At 40.9% G+C, this 18,752-nt stretch overlaps 1 protein-coding gene across 3 annotated transcripts in view; it reads right to left on the bottom strand.

Annotated features, from left to right (window-relative positions):
• Positions 1-18,752, bottom strand: part of RASA3 (RAS p21 protein activator 3) — a 282,307-nt gene that overhangs the window by 113,643 nt on the left and 149,912 nt on the right. For all 3 annotated transcript variants that reach the window (XM_075061447.1, XM_032777821.2, XM_032777822.2), the window contains one exon: positions 10,980-11,083. In XM_075061447.1, coding sequence (XP_074917548.1) covers positions 10,980-11,083 — 104 coding nt within the window. The remainder of the gene's footprint in view (positions 1-10,979; positions 11,084-18,752) is intronic.

Below are 18,752 nucleotides of genomic sequence, written 5' to 3'. Positions count from 1 at the left end.
TTCACTGTCACAACAGGCCAAGGTAGAAACATAAATATTTTAAATTTGAATTAAAAAGACACCTATTCAAAGCTCTAGCACCTTGACAATTAATATTACGGTAAATAAAAGCCCCATCAAGTATTAATTATTCAGAAGGAACTCTGACAGCATACCACCTAAAAAAAACCCAACCACCTCTCAGCATTCTGGTATGCACGCCCCCTTAGCCCTCTCCAAAACCCCAAAACAAAAACATATCAAATCTATCCTATCAGACAGGAAACAGATAGTCAAGTTCACAAGCTCTGTAAGCAATAATTGAACTATATTTTAGTGTCCAAAGTTACCTAACAAAAATGTGATTTTCACTGTTGGCCTGAAATATACCCATCGGTCTCACTGGATGGAAGAGGACACCCCTTACTTCTTTTTCAATAAGTTTACCTCTTATTGGATGTATACGAGTAATTCTACATCAACTTTGGGAAAAGAAATGTCTCGTGGTTTCAGAATATTACAAACCAGCTCTATAGTGCCCTGTCTTTTTTCTGAAAAGAAAAAGACAGTAAATTCTTCTAAAAAGAAAGAAAATAGCTATTCCAACCGTGATCTCTTTCAGTGGGATGTAATCCTGAAAGCTGGCCTCCAAAAACCTCTTTAAGTAGGATCCTTTAAGATGGTTATATGTAGTGCAAAGTGCTCTCTAAACCATCAGCTATACCTTTCAAATGTTCTTTAAAAAGACAGGTCCTTTTGTTGCCTGCTAAAGGGCTACTCTTTACAATATTAGCACCCATGGCTTAACTTTGCCTTTAAGGACTCCAGTTGGGAAGCAACTACTCAAATAACTGTAAATATCCACTTCATGATGTGCTGAGCCTCCCTGGCCCTCCTTCCATATCTGCCCACAGGCACAGGATTCTGGGTTACTGACATCATTAATTTCTTCTCTACTGTTGTAGAGAAAAGTTCTGGAACTTTTATTTTGAACAATACACTAACCAACAATTTTTCGTTTTTCCTTCCTATCCCTACCTGGACATTTATACCATCACAGCATGTAATGCATCATGTTTCTGCACTCTTACACTCATTTTCAGAACAAGTATGTTTGCATGGGGGCAGTGGGGAGAAGTGTGTTTTTACAATGTGATAACTAACACAAATTTCAAAATCCTGGTACAACAAGGCAAGTAGTAATTGTACCATAGTGTTCACCCTGACCAGCTAAACTGAGAGATAACTATATCTTGCCATGTCTAAACCAGGACTTGGCAGTTTTTGTGAGCTGTCAAGTTGTAAGGGCACACATTTTTCCCTAGTGTAGAGATACCCAACAAGAGGATTCCTGATTGGAAGCAGCAATAGCCAATCAATTTTCAGTGTTTCTTAATGCCCTCTGCAGGTCTGCCCATCCACAAGCTGCTCTGACTAGATGCTTTACAACTACAAGGTCACTGCAGAAGCTCCTGAAGTTTTTCCATCAGCTAAAATGAATAGCTGATAGACTCAAAAAGGGGGGGAGGGGAGAAGAGGAAGTATTTCATCTGTGCAGTTGTTGTGGGGCTGGTCTATCTGTAACGCAGACTCACTCTGAAGGTAGACAGAAAGGGGGAGCCCTTAGGGCAGTCCAGCCTCAATGCAGCTACCTGACCTCCTCGTGAGCCCAAAGACCCAGCTTTGCAGCAGAAGCAGAATGCAATACAAACAAGAGAACAGACAAATATCTCACAACTAGAATCACCACATAGACTGCATGGTTCTGACTCTTCAGACAGGACCTTTGTATTCAATGCCTACCTAGGCATTTATACCCTTTGGGATTAGGTGCGTCTCAGGCAGGATAGTTCTGCATAGAGACTTCTCTCTGGATCAAGCCCAGGTCCCAAATACAGCCTTTTAGTCTCCCTTCTCTAGCTCATGGCTCAACAATCTCAGCTTCTTCTCACTGCTGTCTGTGTGCACACACTCCCATCGCTATTCCAGCCTCTACTTCTCCTTTCAGTCAGTGCTTTCTCTTGCCTCACTGGTACCACTCCAGCTCATCTGGCTCCATAAGCTCCCCTTTGCATAGTATCTGGTCCCAACTTGTTCCAAGCCTTTGCTCATGCCACTACTGACTCAATCCTCTGTCCTTCCCATTTCAGGTGTCTCCACACGTGCAAGTCTCACTTCATCTGGGACTCTTAGTCTCTACTGCCCCACTCACTCTATGCCAGCTCCTCCTTCTCCAGCCCCTTGTCATAGCCTTGCCAGAATTAGTTTGACCAGGATAACTCTCCTTTCCAGGACCCTGACAAGGACCACAGGCTTGAGGAAGAAGAATTTAAAGACACCATAATAGAGGCCCAATTTCAATGTATACTCCAAATTAAGAAACACAGTAAAAGAACTAAAGAAGAGCCACCGGGGCTTAACAACCATGTAAAAGAAGCAGTGCGAGATAAAAAGACTTCCTCTAAAAAGTGGAGGTCAAATCCTAGTGAGCCAAATAGAAAGGAGCACAAATACTGCCAGCTTAAGTGAAAGAGTGTAATAAGAAAAGCCAAAGAGGAGTTTGAAGAACGGCTTGCCAAAAACTCCAAAAGGTAATAACAAAATGTTTTTTAAGTACATCAGAAGCAGGAAGCCTGCTAAAGAACCAGTGGGGCCCCTTGACGATCGAGATACAAAAGGAGCGCTTGAAGACAATAAAGTCATTGCGGGAAAACTAAATGGATTCTTTGCTTCAGTCTTCACAGCTGAGGATGTTAGGGAGATTCCCAAACCTGAGCCAGCTTTTGTAGGTGACAAATCTGAGGAACTGTCACAGATTGAAGTGTCACTAGAGGAGGTTTTGGAATTAATTGATAAACTCAACATTAACAAGTCACCGGGATCAGATGGCATTCATCCAAGAGTTCTGAAAGAACTCAATTAATTGCAGACACTATTAAACTAGGTTTTTAACCTTGTCCTTTAAATCGGCTCGTACCCAATGACTGAAGTAGGCCTTATGTAACGCTAAAAATAAAAGACTCTTAGAGTGATTCCTGTATATATAGACGGTAGACCAACTGTAGTACCGGGCAAATAGTTGAAATATATGTAAGAATAAATGTCCGACACATAGAAAAACAAACTGTTGAGCATATTCAAACATGGTTTCTGTAAAGAAATCATTCTCCTAATCTATTTAGAGTTCATTCAAGGGGATCAACAAAATGTGACAAGAGGATCAAGTAGGACATAGTTATCTTAGATTGTCAGAAAGCCTTGACAAGGTCCCTCACCAAGCTTTATGTAAATTAACTGTCATGATAAAAGGAAGCCCTAATCAGGATGTAGAAACTGTTAAAAGACAGGAACAAAGTAGGAAATTAAGTGAGTAAATTCTCATGGAATGAGGGAACTAAGTGTTCCCAAAGTCATCCTAGACCAATCTATTCACTATCATAATGTCTGAAAAGATAAATAAATAATTGTAAAGATTGCAGACACACATATAAATGCTCAAGATAGTAGGACCAAGCAAGACGTGAAACTTGCAAGAAGATCTCACAAACTAAGTGATTGGGAAAAAATGCAAATGAAATTTAATGTGATAAAGTAAGTAATGCACAATTTCAAAAAATAACCCCAATATACACACAATATGATGGGGGCTATTTAGCTACAATAGTCAGAAATAAGATTCTTGAGTTCAGCATGATATTCTCTAGGATGTCCCACCAGTGCACAGAGCGGCAAAAAAAGGCAACAGGATTTAGAATCATTAAAAAGGGTAGAGAATAATACTGAATATATTATTCCTCTATATACACATGGACGCCCACCATCTCGATATTTACATGTGGTCTCATCCCCAAAAAAGACTTCTAGCACTGAAAAGTTCAGAAAAGGCAATAAAAAGATTAGGTTGGAGAGGTCCCATCGAGAAAATTGAAAGAGCTGAGCTCTCTCAGCTTGAAAAGAGTAGACTAAGGGGGATTATAATGCGTAATAAAATCATATGAGTGAGAAAGAGAAAGAAAAGTTATATTAGTACTCCCATAATAAAGACTAGGATCACCAAATGAATAATAGTGCAGGTTATAACAAAATACAAGGAAGATCAATCTCTCACACAAGCGCCAACAGTCAACTGTGAATCCTTACTGAAGTTGTGAATTGCATAACAATTTTAAAGGAACTATTAAATTCATGTGCTAATCCAAAACGGCTATTAACCAAAAGGGTATAAGAATGTTGTCCCTAGCCTCTGTCTCAGGAATGAGATGGAGGCAGGAGAGAGATTACTTGATCATTGCCTGTTAGCTTCACTTCGTCTGGGGCACCTGGCATTGGCCACTGTCGGTAGACAGATACTGGGCTAGAAAGACCTTTGGTCTGACCCAGTACGGCCGTTCTTATGTTCTTCAGATGAAGAATCAGCAAGATCAGATTACAAAGGGAAGGAGCACCTCCTTACTACCACACAAGACAGTCTCTCCATCAGAGGAGCATGGGTTTTCCTCCAATTTTAAAGGAAGGCTTCAAAGCTTAAAAAAATGTTTCAAAAAGTTTAAATTTCAGTTTCATAATTTCTTCTTTTTCATTGAAAATCAAGAGATTTCCCTACTTTCCACTCTAAATCCTGACATTTGAGAAGTGGCAGAGTGTACAGCTATTAAGATGTTACACTAATGAGTCTTTTAAGTTGAAATGCCTTCTATGAGAAGTTCCATAAATGGAGCTGTGTATGTCCAAAACCTCCTTGATGGACTAAGAAATTAGTCCAGGGAGCTTTGAGAATATTATTTGTTTTGCAGTAAGTGCCTGGAGACTGCAGCCAAGGTCATGGTCCCAGACGCTGTACACAAAAATAGGAAGAGCTAGTCCTTGGTCCAAAGAGCTTAAAATCTGAATAGATGAGACAAAGAGTTGGAGAAATGATGTATAATCCCCATTTTATAGATTGGAAACTGAGGTAGAGAGAGATTGAATGACTTGCCCAAGATCACACAAGAAGTCTGTCAGAGCTGGTTTCTGAAACCAGATCTCCCGAGTTCTACCTCAGTGCTTTAACCAACAAATGTATCCTTTCTCCTTTACAAGATTTCCAATATCCCAAGGTGCAAATGTGTACTCCTCTTGAGAAATAGCCATCTCCCTGGAAGAGAAAGCTGAAGTTGTCATCAGGGGGCTCGCAGGATAGTACTGCATTCTTCCTTACACTTTTTCATGAAGCACTGTAGATTGATTCTTTGTTCTACTCATGGTGCTTTAGGTATCAGAGTGCCGAAGCAATTGTATCTGTTTAAGTCATACAGTTCATTGTGCCTCCCATCCATTCGATATGTTATTTATCTAGCCTTCTGTGACTGCTGTTCAGATTTTATCCATTTTGAGCAGGAGCATGAACTTTACCTGATGGGATGTCTGCATACTTTCACTCCAGTTTGGAATGAAACACACAAAGATAATGCTGCCCTCCACCTTAAAAAAAAGAGAGCGCAAGAGAAACCCTAATGTGAAGAATAGTAGGCATCCTGATCTGTCTAAAGCAGTGGTTCTCAATCCATTTACCATTGTGGGCCGCATATGCAGCTCTCTCTGTTTAATGTGGACCCATCCACACAATATATATACTACCTTTATGTAGGGTAACCAGACATCCCAATAAAATCGGGACCATCCTGATATTTAGGTGTTTGTCCCATGTCCCAACTGATCTTTGGTCGGGACGCAATTTGTCCCAATATTTTGCTCCGCTGGCAGTACTCTGCTTCCCCCCTCCCCACCTACACTGGCACCACTCAGCCTCTATTTTTTGCTCCTCCGGCGGACCCTTCCCCCACCCAAAGTTTGCCCCGATATTTTCTCCCTCTCATCTGGTCACCCTACCTTTAAGGCCCTGAGGATGGCACATGGGCTGCAGCTGTGTGCTGACTGGGCCACAAGTGGCCTGAGAACCACTGGTCTAGAGAAGAAAGCACTCTAATCTTTACTAGCTAAATGTTACAGTTCAGTTTACTAACTGAAAAGTTTCTTAACTAGGAACATATGTTAAAAGTTTTTAAAAGTATATCAGAACAAGTAGCACAGTAGAGCTTTGGAAATCTGACAGAAGTTCAAGGAAGGACGGAAGACTCCAAACAGACCTTCAGATTGTTTGACTTCGAATGCCAACAATCAGTGACTCGGGGGACCATATGCCCCTCTGTTTTAGATTGTAGTATCTGTACAAAGATTTACCACTATCAGATAAAAATCTCTATTTTAAGCAACCCTGCCTTTGTATCTCAGTGCAGTGGAGTCACTAAATAAATAGGCAGTAATTTTCTTGGGAATAGGATTTGTTTATAGAAATGCAGCTATTACTTTATGGACTTGATCCAAAGTCTACTGAAGTCAATTTAATGCAGGGGTGGGTAAACTTTTTGGCCCAAGGGTCACATCTGGGTATGGAAATTGTATGGCGGGCCATTAATGCTCACAAAATTGGGGTTGGGGTGCAGGAGGGGGTGAGGGCTCTGTCAGGAGGTGTGAGCTCTGGGGTGGGGCTCGGGATGACAGTTTGGGGTGTAGGAGGCTGCTCCAGGCTGGGACCAAGGGGTCCAGAGGGCGGGAGGGGGAATCAGGGTTGGGGCATGCGGGGTACGGGCTCTGGTGGGGGGGCAGAAATAAGGAGTTCAGGGTGTAGGTGGGGGGTCCAGGCTGGGGCTGGAGGGGTGAAGGCTTCAGATGGAGGTGCAGGCTCTGGGATGGGGTTGGGAAATGAGGGGTTTGTGGTGCAGGAGGGTACTCCAGGCTGGGACTGAGGGGTTTGGAGGGTGGGAGAGGGATCAGGGCTGGGGCAGGCTCCAGGTGGCAGGTGCTTACTTCAAGCAGCTCCTGAAAGCAGTGGCATGTCCCCCCTCTGGCTCCTACATGGGAGGCACAGTCAGGCAGCTCCGCATGCTGCCCCGTCTGCAGGCACCACCCCTGCAGCTCCCATTGGCTGCAGTTCCCAGGCAATGGGAGCTGCAGATGGGGCAGCGCATAGAGTCCCCTGGCTGCCCCTAAATATAGGAGTTGCGGCACACATGAGCAGAGCAGCTCCCAACCCCACTTGGCGGCTGGCGCGTGGGAGCAAGACAAGCCCCAGACCCCAGACCCCACTCCCCAGCAGGAGCTCAAGGGCCGGATTAAAATCGGCTGGCAGCCCAAATGTGGCCAGCAGGCCATAGTTTGCCCACTCCTGATTTAAAGACTTCAGCTGGTTTCAGTGGACTCTGGATCAGGCCCTAGAAGAATTAGCATAGTATAAAGTACCCAAGAGGAAACTAAATACAGGTTTAGTCAAAATTCCACACCCACAGAATAGACTTAGAAGCTATGGTTTCCACATCCTTCACCCAAGTATGTCGTTTCATAGTTAGCACTTTTTATTAATATGTGGTAAAAAAAATGCTACATGCTGTACATACAATACGGCTTTGAGCTATAAAGGGAACCATAACTCAGATACCTGGCTTGTTTGCATGTAAAATCAGTGGATAAAAGTGACTTTTTAAAATTTAAAATATATACATTTTTCTTTTTAAAAATAAACCTATTTAAGATGTAATTTTAAACTATAACAACTATGTTAAGGCATAAACTTAATATAAATTTATTAAATATTTAATTTAAATGATTTAAGTGGTATGTGTTTTCTGCTAAAGTTGTCAAAGAAGTCAAACCACTGAATGATAGAAGTCACTAGCTAATCACCTAGATCAGAGTTTGTTGAAGTGCTAAACCAGCTTTTGACAGCAGTAGCTTCTTCTGCAGGTGTAGTGACAATATTTTCTTCATTAGAGTTTACTCAACTAATTCTGTTCAATGACTAGTTCATTCAAAGTTAAGAAGCTGATTGGGAGCTGAAAAAGCAGAGAAGCTTGAACATAAACAAGCTGTGAAAGATCATCCCTACCAGCTCTAAAATCTTGAGGGACATGACGACCAGAAACCATTAGTTCAGTTCATATTAATTCAACTATCTAAAAAACTTCAGTTAGCTTTAAATGTAAAACGTATTTTCATACACTATTTCTCTTACGCACCCAGCCTATTTAAGCTAGGTTTATGTAATTATTAAAAAAGCTGTTTTGTGTAATTTTATTGCATTTCCATCCAAACCGAGCTCAACACAACTCATGAGTAAATAAGAAATGCATCATTTACCATTTATTAACATATTAAGAAAATGTAAAGATTAAGAATCTGAATAAATGTATTTTAAGCTATGTACGCGCTTAAATAAATATGTATAGATGTGTGTCCGCCTAGCAAAAAATACCAAATTTAGTGAAAAGGCTATATTTAGTTACAAGTCAACATATTTTAATAGTTACTAATCAATGAGAATCAACCTTTTCTTCAGGAAAGTACAACTGCAAACAAGGTTAAAATCAATTACTGTATTTCAATCCATGTTTCCTGCTTGCTGATTTAAATTATGATTAAATGCAGTGATTTAATTTGCTTTGATTTATATCAATGCACCCTGTGTAAAATATCAAATCATAACTGTGCCGTTTTGAGGTCTTTTTCCCTTTTTTTTTTATAATAGAAGAATTCAGTGACTGCATGCTGAAATAATTACACTGAGGAGAAGTGTGTTGGTAGATAGATAGATTCACTCTATATGCACACTAAGCATGACTGTATACTGCATTTGTACAGCATAGTCTCACTTTTTTGGTAACTATTTCTCCACACTCCTCTCCACAAACTTAGCAAAGCACATATTCCTCATTGAGAACTACAAATTTACTAAGCTGGAACATTGTTGTTTACAATAAAGATAATGCATGATTTTTGTCCAACTGTTGAAAAAAGAATCAAGGCTATTAAAACAAACCATCTAAAACTTAAAAATAAAAAGTAACATTGCAAGGATAATGAAAAAATGTCTATGCTCCTAAAACAGTGGTTTTCAACCAGGGGAGCCCACAGACTATCCAAGGGATCTGTGAAAGTTTGTTGTTACAGTGGTTTTCAACCTGTGGTCTGCAGACCTCCAGAAGTCCAAAGACTATGTCTAAGATTTCCAAAGGGGTCTGCACCTCCATTTGAAATCTTTTAGGGGTCCACAAATAAAGTTTGGAAAAAAAAACCTGTCTTAAAACAAATATATTTTGACATTTATATGACTGATTGAAAGAGTTTTAAATCTCCTCCCCCCTCCCAGAAGTGGCCGGCATGTCCCTGCAGCTGGGGGCATGGAGCAGGGGGCTCCATGCACAGCCCCTGCCTGCAGGCACTGCCACTGCAGCTTCCATTGGCTGCAATTCCCGGCCAATAGGAACTGTGGAGTTGGTGTTCGGGCAGAGTGTGGCGACCCCTGCGCCTCCCCCCCCCCGCCAGGTGCCACAGGGATGTGCTGGCCACTGCCACGAGACGCACCGAGCCAGGGCAGGTAGGGAGCCTGCCTTAGCCCCACTGCACTGCCAGATTTTTAGCGGCCTAATATCTCTGAGATAGAGCCCGATTCTGAGACACTCCTGGTGAAACCGGGAGGGTTGTCAACCCTAATAACTTCCCAAGCACTCACTTGCCATGTGGACCCTGCTGATGCACAGTAACCTAGTGCACTTTGACCTATACTTGTTTGAAACAGGAGAAAATCAAAGAACTCTATGAAACCGTTAGTGAATGGCAGCAGGGTCCAGGCAGCCACTTAATGCATGGCAGATTAAATCAGGTGCAGAATGCCCCCAGTTTGCTTTGCACCAAGTGGCCATATAGACAAGCCCTGAAGCAGATAAATTGAGTGCTACTGAGTTTACTGCACATCGAGTTTTCAAACATGACACTACAAGCAGAAGTCTTGTGTACTTTGCATGGACACTGAAAAATCTCATGGGACTTTGCACAAGTAAGGGTTTGCCCTGATGTTCTGGGTGAAATTTCTCCTTCCCCTACCACTCTTATACTGTGTGACCCATTAGCTATTGCCCCCTACTCCAAAGGTGGTAGTATTTTAGTGATGCTACACACAGATACTTTTTACAGTATTTTTGGGATTTTTTTTTTAGATTAAAGGCTTGTAATGGCAGCACTCACCTTGAGTGCCTACTTGAGGCTGAGTGTGGTACTGTAATCTTCCTCCTCCTCCTGGTACCCCCTGTAGGTTGCTGACCTCACTAGGTGGGGGCCTTCAGCGGCTCAGTCCTCTGGCCAAGTCACACAGTCAAAATGGATGAACCCCTTTCGAGGAACGGAAAGTCAAACAAACTGTCTGCCCTCACCAGGGTCTTCAGCCGCATCGCTAGGCCCCACTCTTCATTCTGGCTTCTAAAGAAGCCTTGTCCCCTTCTTGGGACTTAGGCCACTTTGAGTCACCCATAACTCCAGGTTCCAACCTAGGGACCTTGCATACTGCTGTATTCCCGTGCCTTTTCTCTCCTGCTCCCTTTACCTTCACCTATTACCTTAGGGTTAAACTTGACAGGTCCTCACTCCCAAGTCTAGTAAATACACCCAGTTAAGCTCCTTTGGCCAGAGAAGAGCACCCTTTCTTGCCCTTCTGGTCCCAGCCAGGAATTGACCAGTTAAAGCCCTGCAGTTGCTTTTATCTGAGCCTGCTGGGCTCTGACTGACTGCTTCCAAAAGGCCTCTCTAGGAAGGCTGGGAGGACCCGTTTCTGCTGCTCCTTCCTGGGGTGGGATTCACAAAAGACCAGTACATCCCATCACAAAGTCCTACATAAAATCACGTGATTATAAATGATGCTGCTAACTTTAATCAAAATATACAGTAAGTACTACTGCATTATGTTAAACTGTAATAATCTGCATTCTCCATCAATTTGTATTTCCTAGACTCCGATATAGCATGTAATATATAGGAGAGAAAAAACACACCACAAAAGAAAAAAGGTATATCAATCACTATCATTACTGCCCATTCTAAGACCTGAATTCATATAGCTGCTTATAGTTTGATGAACATGGGAAATCCTGACGGATTACAACCGTAATGAAAATAGGCATTTTATAGACACTTACCTATGATGGAATCCCTTCGGAAAACATCTCTATCAAAAATGTAAAATGACAGGTGACGAAAACTCCGAGGAATTTCACAGTAAAAGTCTTCTCCATAGAAGGGGCTGGGGAAATAAGAAGAGTTAGTATTGGTATCTCAAAGTAGCAAGTCTGTTTTCATTTCGTATCCTGAATGTGGACTACACTTGCCTTTGTTAGGCTGCATCTGTGTGTATGCACTAAGCTACATCTCCAGGCACTATACCACTTTGATTTATTCCATTATATTAAATGCCCTGCCATGCTTCTGCCTAGAAACAGCCTGGACAGGTCGCCGCTTGTGGGCAGCCACCCAAGATGAGTGACCTCCGGATTCGGCACCCTGCACCCCTTCCCATGCCCCAAGCCCCCACTCCTCCCACCCAAACTCCCTCCCTAAACGCACACTCCACACACCCTCCAGCACCCCAACCCCCTGCCGGTCCCATGCCAACTAGACTATAAACTGGACTTTCAATGAAGATCAGAAATGCCAGTTTATAGAGCTTTCCAGTTAGTGAAGTGCTGGATAAAACAGCTTTTACTGCATAAAACAAGAGGCAGACAGAAGGGTGAGCAAAAGTAACAGTGCAGGTTAAATCGGCTCTTTGAATTAATTTAAAATGAAAACCTCACATCCAACTCCTCCACTTTCTCCAAACAAAAATCTCAAATCCAAAACCGATTAAGACAATTGGTAGTAACTAAGCCTTTGAGGTGGGTTTGTGATGTTTATTATCTGTTAATACTGAATAGCCATTTCCTCCTGATTATGATATACAGAAGAACGATCTAGCTAGATCAACAGAAAACCAAATGATTTTTCCTACAGTTAGGCCAAATTCAAGAATGGATAAAGGTATTTTTAACAAAAATCTGTTTAGAGACTTAAGTAGCTTCCCTTGAATCCTACTAGTTTAAACAGAGAAACACCTCAGACTTAACAGCAACGCTTTCAGGTTTTTTCTATCCAATGACATGGTTAAGGAATTGTGTATAAGAACTACAAGCATCTATCAACATTATTTGTGCAGTGACAGGTCTATCGTACTAACACAGATTTTTTTACCCCGAGACACTTAAACTCCATCTGCCCAGTCAAATCTACTGAAGCATGAGTCATACTGACAGATGCAGCAAGCACTGCAGATGTAGACTTAAAAATAAATCACTAATTCTAATTAATAGGCTGAAAGCCAGTAGTTTTTTTTGTTTAAACAGACCTCCCTATTGTCCTGGCTGGGCACAAGACTGAGGGACAGATTCATTAAAGCTACAGTATAAAAAACCCTTCAACAGTATTCTGTTAAAAGATTTAATACTCCTCTGAGTTATTAATAGTTCCTTACATTAACTTTCCATTTTTCTTGCATTTTATCAGCATATGTCATTCCCTTGGCTCTGTCAAGACACACATACATTGCTCCTATTATACACAGCAAAAGCATTTTAGGTCACTTGCCACCTCTTTTGTTCATACTGCTGCCTAGGACGAAATAAATTCTTAATGGATTTCTATACTCTCAATAGAATTTTGGTGCTAGCCAGTAAGCCTCATTCATTATATAGCGAACCATGGTACTAAATATCATTTTTAGTGAGAACATGACAATGTATTAATGGTTAAAGTCATGCAGTATTATTCAGAATTAAGAAAAAAAAACAATTTTAAAAAATACATTTCTAATATATGCTGCAATGTTGACAGAGATGTCCAGGATTAACAAATGAAACCCATAGTACAGACTACTAGAGTACTACTATAATTAAACATGGATCCCAAAGGAAATTACAGTACGTCATTTGGTTCTTCTCCTGCCCAGTCTCCTCTGGATGTCAGCATCTGCTCCCATTTATTGTGTCTCAGCCCCTGTGCATTTCAGAATTGTACTTGCATACACAGCTTCTAACTTTGAGGCTTTGCAAAAGGTGTTGCATACACAATTCTTGGTGTGTCTACTCTTCAGTTGGACAATATTTACTTGGTAACGCCTTAGTTTAAGCAAATTTATAGATGTTAAATATTTACTTTACTCACAGATTGGCTACCTTTCGACAAGTTTACAACAACATGTACTTGCTGCACTGGCACTTTTCCTTGTTAGCTATGACAGTGTGCCTCTAGTCACTTTTGCCTGTTTTCCCTCTATGAAGAAACCTTATTTGATCTTCAGGAGTGTGATATTGTATTTACAGATACAAAAGCTTTAAATTTTGCACTAGCACAAACTTTTCTACCTCACTGAGCATTATGAACAGCTTTTCTAGCAGAATGGTTCCTAATGGGGACCATAAGGCCCTAAACCTGCAACCACTTATGCAGTTGACTTCAACAGGACTACTCATGTGCACAAATTGAAGCATGTATGACAGAGTTGGCGTGATCAATGCTTAAGCATTAAAGTTCATAGGTTTCTCTGTAGAAATTATGCTTGCTTGTTCTAGATGTGCTAGTAAATCTATCCATAAAGTCTGCCCTTTCCTTCCCATCAAATACTGATACACATAATGAGCTCCACCACAAAAAAGACACTGAAGAGATGATGCTTTGTAAACTGTTAATTATATACCCATTTCTCCATTATGATTCCTAGATTACTGTACCACCTGAAAGTCTGAGGTAAAAATATACCTAAGAGTCTTTTCCCATATTTACTGCACAGTCCTTAAACTCAGATTAGCATTTGATATTAGTAAAAAATGTATTCAGAGACCGTAATTAGCGCTCCCTAAATGACTTCCAAATGGAACAGTCAAACCACTATCATTTGAAGCAGTCAAAAAAAGAAAACACAGAGGAAACAACATATGGAAGTACATTGAACATTTCTGGAGCGTGGCCCAGAGAAAGAAATTTTTAAAAGCCTGTTTACAATACATGATATTGGAAAAGAGCATAATGAAAGGGCGAAACGCAAAGGAAATGCAGTTAGCTACATTATAACAGAAACCTGTATCCACTCCTGGACACGAGACTTACTTGCATGAGTAGTCCCATTGAACTCATTTGTGTGCCTCACACTAAGCATTATTCTCACTAGTGGTTGCAGAATAGGGCCCTGATTTTACATTTTTAGAAAACTCTGTTCAGTGCTTTCCTGGTTGTGGATTTTGCAGACCGGGTTTTACAATATCCAACTCCAACGCATTCAGGTAGTGTCTTTTTCCTATATTGTACTTTTAACTCATAAAAGTAAGCACATTTCTTACACGCTGCACATATTTCCCAATTGATAATTAAGCAGCAAAACTTTAACTGCAAGAAAATGCACATTAAATCTAATCTTATTTCCCCCCTTCCCCTTGAATGGTAGAGTGGCTTTGTAAAAAACAATATCTTCTTTCTGAAGGAATCAAAAGGAACTACACAACTGCTGGGAGCTTCCACTTAAATTGCAAGCTTATCATTAACGTATCTCTTCAAACAGTGCCAACTTTGTCTCAAGCCTGGACCTGAGGAGCAAGAGGTCACAGCAGTCAAACCCCATGATTTATTTCTCAAGCCAAATTGTCTTGAGCATCAGCCTCAGGGCTCCAAAAACCTTGTTCTAAAAAACAAAAATTGCCTCCCCAAAACAAAAAGGCAATCCACCCTGTTTGCTGCACTAAATGCTTTTATTTGACATAGAAATTAATAAAAGTCAGCAGCATCAAGTTACATAGCCCACAAGGGACTGACAAAGACAAACAAATACCAGAATTAGCCCAGCTGAAGATTCAGAGATGTCAGAATTTAAATAAGTTCAACTTGAACTTTCAATTTTAAAAAAATTCCATAGTAGACTAGATCTACTTTCTCATTAGATGATTTAACTTGGTGAAGAAAATGGGGTAGGGGTGTAGTTTCTGAACATCAGAATAAGCATCAATAATTGCAAAAGGAAGAGTTTAAAGTATCAAAATAGCTTCTGATTCTTTTTAAGTCTTGCAATGACTGTCAAGGGGATGGGGCTGTTGGAAACAAATCTGCAGTGACAGGAGCCATGGCATGCCCTCCTTTTTACCTGGCAGTCAGTATGAAATTAGCCTTCTTTAAAGTAGGTTTGAAAATGTTTAAGTTTCAGAAATCCTTTGGCACAGGATATTGAGAGCTCACACCCCCAGCCAAGCCCTCCCCCCCCACACACTCCAATCCCCTGCCCCAACAAGTGAGCAAGTGAGTGAGGGTGGGGGAGAGCAAGTGACAGAGGGAAGAGGGATGGAATGAGCGGAGAGGGGCTAGGGTGTTCAGTTTTCTGCAATCAGAAAGTTGGCGACCGTACTAAGCATATGTTTTTGCAAATTGCAAGGGAAAGATGTTTAGGAGCTGGACTAGGGTGGGGATGGGGCGTGGGGAAGTCAGGTGGAGTGAGTTTAAGCAATGAAAAATTATATAGGAGAAGATCTCTTAACTGTCAATTTTCAAACAAACATTCTAGTGATCTGAGTTTTTTAAAAGATGCAGGATTTTGTAATTACTTATCAGGGTTAGCTAGACTCCACAGAACCATGTTCAACCTTAACTGTATAAAAAAAAAAAAGTTTTGTTTGAAAAATACCTATTAAAAATCACAATCAATGTAAGGAAGGAACAAAAGTATATAAACTGAATCATAGACTAGAACGACTTCTTCAGTTTCAAATAACGTTGCAAAACCCAGCATTTATTTCTCAACACTTGGGTTTGCAAAAGCAGTCTTGTTCTCATTTTGGCACTGATAGTTCAGTGGATGAAGGGAGAGAGTTGCAACATGAATAATAATGAAACTGCCCAAACCAAACCTCTTTGTATATAGATTTTTCTTCTCCTTTTAAACCTGCCTTTGTACTTGAAAGTAAGGACCATTAACATGCTACAGAGAACTCTGCATCCTCTGACTAGTCCAACTTGTTTAGAAATACTGGATTCATCCTGCTGCATGAACTGAAGACCAGAGTTCACATCACAGTGTGAGATGGAAGAAAAATAAATAGACTGAAGGAGTCTACGAAAGGGTACTTGCCTGTTTCTGAACAATTCAGCATCTGGCTTATAAAATGTGCATACATACTCTGCAACATTTCATTAAGAGAGTGATGAGGGGGAAAAAAAGGATTCTTCAGAATACTTAAGACAGATAACAAGGGAATTGGATGAACTCAAATTCTGACACAGTGTGTGGTTGCTGCTACTACAGACTATCAAGTGAGGATAGACAAGGTGAGATTCTGTAGAAGTAGCCAAAAGAGGCCGACAAGGGGTGCTGGGAATCTAAAACACCCATACTAGATCTGAAACCCAGAGTTTTGACAGAATACATACAACTGGAAGCATATGGTTACTTAAGAAATACACCTAAAACAAACCCACACAACTTAAGCCATTGTGAAAGTACAGACCCTCTTCTAATATCCATCCACTGCGCATAAGCCATTTTCTCATAAGTAATTGGGCTGAAGGACTTGATAGGTAGTGCTGTGTCATGAATTCAAGCACATGTATACATCAACAAAATCAGAAAATTATTACTGTGTTAACTACATTAGATCCAGGGTGGACGGTGGGGAGATTTTAGGGACAGATATAGTCTCAACTGGTGTAAAGTAGCCTGGCTCAGCAGAGGTCAATGGAGCTATGCCTACTTACACAAGTGAGGATCTGGCCCATAGTATTGATGTTTCTGCTAGAAAAAGGAGGAATCTTTCTGGAGTGCAAGTTTCTAGGCTTGAACAATTTACAGAGCAAAACACCACAACTGTGTATTATTTTTCAGCTGGTACCAAATAGAAAGAACAACAACATGGTGTTTCTTTAAATTTCCAGTCACTAGGAAAAGGCAGGTGTTAGTAATGGGAGATTCGATCATTAGAAACGTAGATAGCTGGGTTTGTGATGACTGGGAAAACTGTATGACGACTTGCCTGCCTGGTGCGAAAGTTGCAGATCTCTTGAGGCATCTGGATAGACTTATGTGTAGTGCTGGGGAGGAGCCAGTGGTCATGGTACATGTAGGTACCAATGACATAGGGAAGAGTAGGAGAGACGTCCTGTAACTCTATTTCTTGGGTTTCCAAAGTTTAAGTATTGCTGAACTTAATGTTCTGGTACAGCAAGAGCTATCACTAGACAACAGATAGATAGCCAGGTAGGCAGGCAGAGCTTCAGAGTCTCAATGCGTGGATGAGACAATGCTGTAGAGAGGAGGGGTTTACGTTCATTAGGAACTGGGGAAACTTTTGGGATAGGGGGAACCTATATAGGACAGATGGGCTCCACCTAAACCAAAGTGGAACCAGACTGCTGGCACTAAACATTAAAAAGATTGTAGAGCAGTTTTTAAACTAGTAGATGGGGGAAAGCCGACTGCTGCAGTGGAGCATGTGGATCAGACAGAGACTTCTCTTAGAGGAGAGTCTATTGACAGAGATTCTCTAGGTTATAGTCAGGAGCAGAGGATGGAAGAGGATAATGTAAGAGTCAGATTAGATGAGAAACATTCACATAAAGAATCAGACACATTAGAAAAGGGAAGACAAAAACAGTGACAAGTTTTTAAAGCACTTGTACGCAAATGTTAGAAGTCTAAATATTAAGATGGGTGAACTAAAGTGCCTCGTGATAAAGGAGGATATTGATATAATAGGCATCACAGAAACATGGTAGACTGAGGACAGTCAATGGGACACAATCATTCCGGGGTACAAAATATATCAGAAGGACAGAACAGGTCATGCGGGAGGTGGGAGTAACACTATATGTGAAAGAAAATGTAGAATCAAATGAAGTACGAGTCTTAAGTGAATCCACATGTTCAACAGAATCTCTATGGATAATAATTTCATGCTCTAATAAGAATATAACATTAGGGATCTATTATCGACCATCTGACCAGGACAGTGACAGTGACTATGAAATGCTAAGGGAGATTAGAGAGGCTATCTAAATGAAGAACTCAATAACAGTGGGAGATTTCAATTATCCCCATATTGACTGGGAACATGTTACTTCAGGACAAAAAGCACAGACAAAATTTCTCGATATTTTAAATGACCGCTTCTTGGAGCAGCTGGTATGGGAACCCACAAGGAAAGAGGCAATTCTTGATTTAGTCCTGAGTGGAGCACAGGATCTGGTCCAAGAGGTAACTGTAACAGGACCACTTGGAAATAGTGACCATAATATAATAACATTTAACATCCCTGTGGTGGGAAGAACACCTCAACAGCCCAACACCATGGCATTGAATTTCAGAACGGGGAACTATGCAAAAATGAGGAGGTTAGTTAAACAGAAATTAAAAGGTACAGTCACTAGAGTGAAATCCCTGCAAGCTGCATGGGCGCTTTTTAAAGACACCATAATAGAAGCCCAACTTAAATGTATATCCCAAATTAAGAAACATAGTAAAGGAATTAAAAAAAAGTCATCATGGCTTAACCACCATGTAAAAGAAGCAGTGAGAGATAAAAAGGCATCTTTTAAAAAGTGGAAGTCAAATCCTAGTGAGGTAAATAGAAAGGAGAATAAACACTGCCAAGTTAAGTACAAAAATGTAATACGAAAAGCCACAGAGGAGTTTGAAGAACGGCTAGCCAAAACCTCAAAGGGTAACAACAAAATGTTTAAGTATATCAGAAGCAAGAAGCCTGCTAAACAACCAGTGGGGCCCCTGGATGATCAAGATATAAAAAGAGCGCTTAAAGACGATAAAGTCATTGCGGAGAAACTAAATGGATTCTTTTCTTCAGTCTTCACAGCTGAGGATGTTAGGGAGATTCCCAAACCTGAGCCAGCTT

This window comes from Chelonoidis abingdonii, chromosome 1 (genome assembly GCF_003597395.2).
Source record: "Chelonoidis abingdonii isolate Lonesome George chromosome 1, CheloAbing_2.0, whole genome shotgun sequence".
Taxonomy (NCBI): domain Eukaryota; kingdom Metazoa; phylum Chordata; order Testudines; family Testudinidae; genus Chelonoidis; species Chelonoidis abingdonii.
This window is presented reverse-complemented; position numbering and strand designations above follow the sequence as displayed.